The sequence below is a fragment of the Poecilia reticulata genome, linkage group LG11 (assembly GCF_000633615.1).
Source record: "Poecilia reticulata strain Guanapo linkage group LG11, Guppy_female_1.0+MT, whole genome shotgun sequence".
Taxonomy (NCBI): Eukaryota; Metazoa; Chordata; class Actinopteri; order Cyprinodontiformes; family Poeciliidae; genus Poecilia; species Poecilia reticulata.
Window position 1 is genome coordinate 10,536,748 of NC_024341.1, and position 8,221 is coordinate 10,544,968.

The 8,221-nt window shown below is 41.0% G+C and overlaps 1 protein-coding gene across 2 annotated transcripts in view; it reads left to right on the forward strand.

Moving 5' to 3' along the window:
• dnah3 (dynein axonemal heavy chain 3) overlaps positions 1-8,221 on the forward strand; it is a 33,362-nt gene that overhangs the window by 7,852 nt on the left and 17,289 nt on the right. The window contains exons 13-34 of one of the 2 annotated variants that reach the window (XM_008421671.1): positions 837-1,015; positions 1,089-1,273; positions 1,489-1,612; positions 2,043-2,196; positions 2,321-2,465; positions 2,606-2,817; positions 2,960-3,051; positions 3,138-3,252; positions 3,463-3,579; positions 3,771-3,950; positions 4,026-4,162; positions 4,255-4,456; positions 4,540-4,632; positions 5,297-5,407; positions 5,505-5,619; positions 5,704-5,902; positions 6,044-6,152; positions 6,235-6,348; positions 7,329-7,505; positions 7,587-7,678; positions 7,753-7,972; positions 8,057-8,191. In XM_008421671.1, the coding sequence (XP_008419893.1) occupies positions 837-1,015; positions 1,089-1,273; positions 1,489-1,612; positions 2,043-2,196; positions 2,321-2,465; positions 2,606-2,817; positions 2,960-3,051; positions 3,138-3,252; positions 3,463-3,579; positions 3,771-3,950; positions 4,026-4,162; positions 4,255-4,456; positions 4,540-4,632; positions 5,297-5,407; positions 5,505-5,619; positions 5,704-5,902; positions 6,044-6,152; positions 6,235-6,348; positions 7,329-7,505; positions 7,587-7,678; positions 7,753-7,972; positions 8,057-8,191 (3,207 nt within the window). The remainder of the gene's footprint in view (positions 1-836; positions 1,016-1,088; positions 1,274-1,488; positions 1,613-2,042; positions 2,197-2,320; positions 2,466-2,605; positions 2,818-2,959; positions 3,052-3,137; positions 3,253-3,462; positions 3,580-3,770; positions 3,951-4,025; positions 4,163-4,254; positions 4,457-4,539; positions 4,633-5,296; positions 5,408-5,504; positions 5,620-5,703; positions 5,903-6,043; positions 6,153-6,234; positions 6,349-7,328; positions 7,506-7,586; positions 7,679-7,752; positions 7,973-8,056; positions 8,192-8,221) is intronic. The other variant, XM_017307302.1, reaches the window with a different exon arrangement.

Genomic DNA, 8,221 nt, shown 5'->3' on the forward strand with positions numbered 1-8,221 from the left:
GACTATTTCTAGCCAGAACCTCTCAGCCTCGCACACTAGCTCCGGTTCCTTCCCCACCAGAGAGGTGACGTTCCACGTCCCAAGAGCCAGCTTCTGCAGACGAGGATCAGACCGCCAGGGTCCCCTCCCTCGGCTGCTGCCCGTAGCACAACGCACCCGACCCCTTTGGCCCCTCCGACAGGTGGTGAGCCCATTGGAAGGGGGACCGACGTCTCCTCTTCGGGCTGAGCCCGGCCGGGCTCCGTGGGTAAAAACCCGGCCACCAGGCGCTCGCCTTCGTGCCCCACCTCCAGGCCTGGCTCCAGAGTGGGGCCCCGGTGACCCGCTTCCGGGCGAGGAAAACCAAGTCCAATGTTATTACTCATCATAGGGGTCTTCAGGCTGCGCTTCGTCTGGTTCCTCATCTAGGACCTGTCTGCCTTGGGTGACCCTACCAGGGGCATAAAGCCCCAGACAGCATAGCTCCTAGGATCATTGGGACATTCAAACCCCTCCACCACGATAAGGTGGCAGCCCAATGAAGGGATATACATACATACATTTTATATTTATATATATTTATATTATTTATATAAATATAAAATGTATGTGTGTGATCAAATGGATTTTAGTCAATTTATATTTACTGAAGTTATATAAACTTCAGTAAATATAAAGTTTATATTTATATTCCTATAAGAAGTTTGTTCTTATAGGAACAAACTTCCTTTAAGAAGTTTGTTCCTATAAGAACAAACTTCTTATAGGAAGTTTGTTTGATCTGAAACATGGCATTGTTAGTTTTTTATGTTACTACATGTTTTTTTAAAGACAACTCCTGTTGTTTGAATCCTCAGAAAATTGACAGCATCATGCGTATGTGGATGAAGATAGCTTCACTCCGCATCGCAGTGCCGCTGTCCATGTTCTGCCTGAATGCCAGGGATCTGAACGATTACCTGTGTGACTGCGCAAACAAACTGATTGCCAGGATTGTCACGTTTGAAATGGATGAGAACCGGAGGCTCAACATAGAGTAGGAGCAAAAATTGAGAGCTGAAATTTGAGGTATAGGAAAAACGACCCTTGAGCTTTTTCTCTTTTCTTAGCATCTGTAAAAAGTACGAGGAGATTACAAACATTGCCAAAACCAGCCCTAAGAATACAGAGGAGTTAGTGACCCTCATCCAGTATGTCCAAACTAGCCAGGATTACACCATTCACAAAATAATAGAGGAGATTGAAGATGCACGCGAACGTCTCAGCTTCCTCATGGACTATGCTACTCAGTCAGGTATATGGTATTATTAAATTAATAAAATAGCATATAGCATACACAAATGTAAATTTTTTACCTGGGATATCAACTGTTCTCTGAATTTTCTTTGCTCCTAAGATAATACTTGACTAAATTCTTAACAAATGTATTGCAAAATAAAACTAGTTTTTTCTTTTTCTTTTTGTACATTTTTGTCATTGTTCCTTTTTCTTTGATCTCTCCTACACTAGTTTTTGACTTGAATCTGAACACCTGTGTGTTCTGTTGGCCCCGTCGGATTGTGTCAAAACTAGAAAATAGCAGATTACATCTGCAAATCCTGAGAGAACAGGCAGAAGAACATCTCCAAGAGAGGTTAATCCACCCATTCATCCTTTGCAAGAACTGTTCTTGTTCTTTTTCTTTTTTTTAAGGTTTTTGTTGGCTCTAGTGGCCTTTATTAGGTAGTTGTGAGACAGGGAAGTGAAAAAGGAGGAAGACGCCGACAACATGGGTCGCGCTTCCTCCACAACCAGCAATGCTATCATCAAAATTATCAATACACCAAATATGTTGACTAGTGTTAGGTTTACTACTAATCAAAGGCAACTCTTTGTTGTAAAAAAGAAAAAACAACTCAATCTTAGTCTCGTGTTAGTGTAAAACTTTTCCATAGAAGATATTTAGTTTGTCCAAGTGGACAGCAAAAATAAAAAATGTCATATTTGAAGATTTGTATTTTGGATATTATTTTTGTAGCTGTGCAATGCTTAAAATTTGTATCATCTCTGTCTGGATGTCTCAGGGTGTTTGAATTTGATGCGAGGCTGCAGGAGTTGAACAAGGGGATCGTGGCTTTTAGAAAAAAGGAGATGACGAACATGGAAGAAATGCAGCAGAATGTGGCTACTCTCGCTCAGATCACAGCCAACCTGGAGGCAGCTGTCACTGACCTGGAGGTGAGACAGTGCACTCCTCCCAAGCAAAGAAAATTATAGTAATGGTTGTGATTTGGAAAGCGTTGTAATGAAGTCTAGCTAAAAAAAAAAAATAGAGATGATTTTTTTGTTTTTATTCAAATAGGACATCAATAAGGAGCAGTCTTTGCTTGAAAGGGACCAGAGCGAATTTCCATTGCTCCAAATACTTATAGCAGATAAACAACCTTACGAACACCTATGGAACACAGCCTTCAATTTTGAGAGCAAGTCAGAAGTGTGGCTGAATGGTAGGCAACTTACACAAAGCAAATGACACCCATGATTTTTTTTTTCTCCACAGCGAGCATATTCTAAGTGCTCTCATTTGCTTAAGTTACAAAAACATTTTTCTCATATTGTTGTTCGTCTGTTCTGATTTTAACTATAGGTCCTTTCCAGGGCTTGGATGCTGAGAAAATCTCAGAAGAGCTTGACACCATGTGGAGGACGATGCATAAGCTGTTAAGGGCATTTTCTAGTCTTCACGGGCCTTCTTCTGTTGCTAATACCTTCAAAAACAGGATAGACCGCTTCAAGCAGCATGTGCCTGTCCTGACGACCATCTGTAACCCTGGTCTTAAGAGTCGCCACTGGGACAAGGTTGGTGCCTTAAACTTCATTAGCGTCATCAGGCAAGCTGACTCGGTCAGAATTGTCGTTTCAGTGTCAGGATCTGGGAGTGCATTGAAATGATCAGCAAAGTAGATGGGAAGGATTCACGACTCCTTGTGTCTGACTGTAGATTAGCAGCATTGTGGGCTTCGAAGTCAATCCAGAGGAGAACAACACGCTGTTGAGCATGCTGGACCTCGGGCTTTCCCAGTTTTCCAAAGAGTATGAAAATTGCACATCAAACGACTTATGAGTTTGGCAAACGGTCTGTTGACTTTTTTTTCTTTTATCTCTTTAACTTCAATCAGCTTGGAGGAGATTGGAGGAACAGCCAGTAAAGAGTACTCTCTGGAGAAATCAATGGACAAGATGAAAAAAGAATGGGTCAACCTGCATTTCTCATTCTCTGCGTACAGAGATTCTGTAAGAGAGCCTAAAACACACAGATATGGCTTGACCTGACATGTTTAATCTTTTTCCGTGTTGTGTATTATGCAGCAGTTAAAACAAAAATACATGTATTTTGTGAATGATTAAATCTGAAGTGTTTGTGAACAGTATTACAATGAAGTTCTATGAAATTACTCTTTCATTTATTAACCTTTACTCAGACAGTTTTATATCTCATTGTAGGATACTAAAATTGTGTCAGCTGTAGATGATATCCAAGTCCTCCTTGATGACCACATCATTAAGACACAAACCATGCGAGGCTCACCATTTATTAGGCCGATAGAAGCTGAATGTAAGGTAAGATATGGGAACAGCATCATTACAGGTTATCAGTTTTGTGAAACTGTATCCTTGCCGAGATCAGATGTTGTGCTTCAGGTGGTATACAGGTCTGTGAATCAAGATATTGACCAATTGCTAACGTTAAGGGTGTATGGATTTGTTTCTTTTTAATTACCCTTCTCTCACAGATACTTCCTTTATTATAGGCATGGGAGGACAAGCTACTAAGTATGCAGGACATTCTGGATGCCATGTTGAAATGTCAGGTCACGTGGCTCTATCTGGAACCCATCTTCAGCTCGGAAGACATCATCGCCCAAATGCCTGAGGAAGGCCGCAAATTTGCGATTGTGGACAGATACTGGAAGGACATACTTGCCGAAGCTGTAAGAGATTTGCAAAGCAAGGCCCATCATTTCTAACTTGCCCCGGTAATCATGTGCTCACTTGCATCTGATCAGGTTAAAGACACACATGTGCTAGTGGCAACAGGCCAGCCCAACATGCTGGAGCGGCTAAAGCAGTCCAATGACTATCTGGAGGATATTCAAAAAGGCCTCAATGCTTACTTGGAAATGAAGAGGCTGTTTTTCCCAAGGTTTTGGTTCCCAATGGTTGCTTCTTTCTCTGTTTCACAGCTACCACCTTCAGGAAGAAATGTCCAGTGTGTCATTCTCTGTTTTGTTTCAGATTCTTCTTTCTCTCAAACGATGAGCTGCTAGAAATTCTGTCACAAACCAAAGATCCACTGCGTGTACAACCCCACCTGAAGAAGTGCTTTGAGGGCATAGCAAAACTAGAGTTTACTAAGGACCTGGTGATTACTGGCATGATCAGCTCTGAGAAGGAGTCTGTGCCCTTCACAAACAACATTTATCCGGCCCACGCAAAGGTTTTGAACTTTTCTTTACGTTTCTCACAGAAAACAATATGGTGGATTCATTTATGTTGGGCCGTGTTGCTGTTGCTCTTTAGGGTATGGTGGAGAAGTGGCTGCTGGAGGTGGAGAGCCTTATGCTAAAGAGCGTTCGACATGTCATCTATGAAGGAATGATTCAGTATGCAGAGGTATCTGTGAATATTACATTGTCTTGCATGTTTAACTCAAGCTGTGTTGTGTCTTGGTAAAGTAAGAGCTGAGTGCCATGCTTTGGAGGGCTTATAAGCATGCTTCACTGGGAGGAGACCCCAGAACATACTTGCAGGAAGTACTATTCCATCCTAGTCTGGTAATGCTTTGGGATTCAATGTGAATTAGCTGGATAGTGTTTCTAGAGAGAGGAAGATCTGGGTTTGTCTCCTGAACATGTTATCTCCACAGCTACATTTCTGATAAGATATTGAAATACGAGCTCAGCAGAAGCATTAACTTCCTGGATAGAGCAGTATCCGGATAGAGCAGAGAGTTCACAGACCGATCAGATGTGGCTTTAGAGAATAGCATCTGCATGTAGTATTTGCCCTGATTAAAGCTATGATTCTATGAGGCCATTTGAATTGACCTGGAGACGGACAGTTCTATAGGTCAAAGTTCACATCCAATGTGTGTGTGCTTCACTACGAAACAAATTCAAGTTTTAATGAATACTCTAAACAAGAATGAGTTGTTCATTGCATTTGAACAATTTTTTAAACATATTGTTTGTAAAAGCAAGGAAATTATAGTTGAAATAAATCATTAGTTTTGATTAAATTACCTTTATTAAATGTTTCTCCTTTTCTTATCTCGCAGATGCCCCGTAAGAAGTGGGTTTTGAGTTGGCCTGGCCAAGTTATCATCTGTGCCTCGTCCATCTTTTGGACCAGCGAAGTATGCGAGGCCATCCAAGCTAATAGTCTGCTGGTTAGTTATCAGTTATAATTTACTCTGATCTTTTCCATAAAAGCTGCATGCAGTTATTGTGAGCTTGTCCCACGTCTTGAGATTATGTATTTCAAAGGCATACGTGGAGAAGTGCAATGGTCAGATTGCTGACATTGTGGAGCTAGTGCGAGGAAAGCTGCCAGGAGGAGCTCGAATGACCCTCGGCGCTCTGACTGTCATTGACGTTCATGGTAATTTCTAAATTCTAAGATAAATAAAAGTGACCAAGTATGTTCTTTTTGCATTAAATACATTTGTTTTTATCTTTTTTGCAGCTCGGGATGTTGTCGCTAAACTGGCAGAAGATCGTATATCCTCCTTGAATGACTTTTCATGGATTTCTCAGCTGCGCTACTTCTGGGAAGAAGATGAAGTGATGCTGCGCATGATTACCACCTGCCTGAAATACGGCTATGAATATTTGGGGAACTCTCCTCGTCTGGTCATCACGCCTCTAACTGATCGCTGCTACAGGTAACTTTTGCGGAGTCAAAGTCTGGTCTCTAAATTAAACGTAAAGAAAGGCACAGTGCTGTACGTTACAGATTACAACATCTACATTGAATCGGAGTGTTTTTATTAAGAAATATACATTTGTCCAATTACATTGTTCAGGACACTTATGGGTGCTTTGAAGCTGAATTTAGGTGGAGCTCCTGAAGGCCCTGCAGGAACTGGCAAGACTGAAACTACAAAGGATCTTGCAAAAGCTTTGGCCAAACAGGTATACAGTAATCAGAACATTTCAGTTGTTATCCACTTTATATGAAACCCGATATTGATGCCAAATACAAAACTTTTTTTAGTGTGTGGTGTTCAACTGCTCTGATGGTCTAGACTATAAAGCTATGAGTAAATTCTTCAAAGGACTCGCTCAGTCTGGAGCCTGGGCCTGTTTTGACGAGTTTAATCGTATTGAGGTGAGTTCAGGTTGTATTAGATTGGTGAATTGGTGGATGCATGTCAGTTTATCATAATGAACCAAACACCAGTCTTGCTTTAAGTCTTTTTAAAACATTGCCACAGGAGCACACACCGGCTTCACTTCCTGAAGAGGAATTTTTCAAGTGCTAAAACCCTTTGCAATTAGGGGCTAGTGGTTCTATTTGATGATTATTATCTTTTGTAATTGTTTGAAATCTCTGTGTATTTTTGGATGCAGTGGCATCACTTATCACTGTAGTATTTTTTTAACGAATGTGCTTTAAAAAAAAAAAAAACTCACCAATAACTACACAGCTAATAATTTATTTAAAAATTCATTGTGTAATCCTTTTGCAGGCACTTTCAGAATGTAAACTTTAATATGTTGCATACATTATCTCATCTATCTAATATATTTTAAATGGGGGAGCTGGTGGCTATCTGCAACAGTCAATTGGGAAGGTCACCAGGCCATTTGTTTTTGTTTTATTTGAAACAAATTTTCCAGCTGAGATGATTAGGATATGTATTTGAAGAAATATACTACAGCATTCATAGATATACTCTCAATATTTTAAGATAGCATTAAAAATCAAAATATGTTTAAATTAAAAACAAAACAGGGGCAAGTGTGACACAAGCTCCCCTGAAGAGGCTGCAAACAATTCCAAGGGACACTCAGGGAATAGGTTTAATAAAGTTTTTCTGGACATATAGTCATGCTGTCTCCGGGAACTTACACATGGGTTGGGTCTCAGCAACATTTTTTTAAATTAGTCTGTAGACAAACTGAAATTTCCTGTTTTCAGGGTTTTTTTTGCATGCTCGGTCCACACAGGAAAATGTAAAGAAAGGCTTTCAGCTTGTTGTCGTTTATGTCTCTTTTTACAGCAAGACATACAGACTTAAGTACTAAAAGGAGTTTGCATTTATCCCTTAAGAATTATCTCAATGACAAGATATGTTGGCGTCATAGGTGGAAGTCCTGTCTGTGGTGGCCCAGCAGGTGCTCTGCATACAGCAGGCTATTGCTAAGCATCTGAAGAGGTTCCTGTTCGAGGGGACAGAGCTGTCCCTCAATCCAACCTGTTCTGTCTTCATTACCATGAATCCTGGTTATGCAGGCAGGGCTGAGCTCCCTGACAATCTAAAGGTACTTCTCAGGTCAAACTTTTCAAGATGATGCACATTTGTAAAGAACTCTAATTGTCCACTTGCCTATTTTGTCTTGCAGGCTCTTTTTCGTACAGTTGCTATGATGGTGCCAGACTATGCTCTTATTGGAGAGATCTCGCTCTACTCAATGGGGTTCATTGATTCGCGCAGGTATAATACAAAACTTAGTAAATGCATTATGAGTTGATTTAAATACAAACTGTTAATTCAAATTTCACTGGCAGTCTTGCACAGAAGATTGTGGCCACCTACCGGCTGTGCTCCGAGCAGCTATCTTCCCAGTACCACTACGACTACGGTATGCGAGCCGTGAAGTCTGTCCTGACTGCGGCAGGAAACCTAAAGCTGAAATACCCAGAAGAGAATGAGAGTGTGCTTTTACTCAGGGCGCTGATGGATGTCAACATGGCCAAGTTTTTGGCACAGGATGTGCCGCTGTTTCAGGTACATGACTTCATGCCATTTTTACACACTGGTCATCCGTGAGTTTGTTCTCAGTAATGTCTGACATTGTGCTGATGGCTACAGGGCATCATCTCAGATTTGTTTCCTGGAGTTGTCCTCCCAAAACCAGATTACGATCTCCTTTTCAAGGCACTTGATGACAATGTCGCAAAGCTTAACCTCCAGTCTGTGCCTTGGTTCATTGGCAAAATCATCCAGGTATGGAGGCTCTGATAATAGTATTTATAT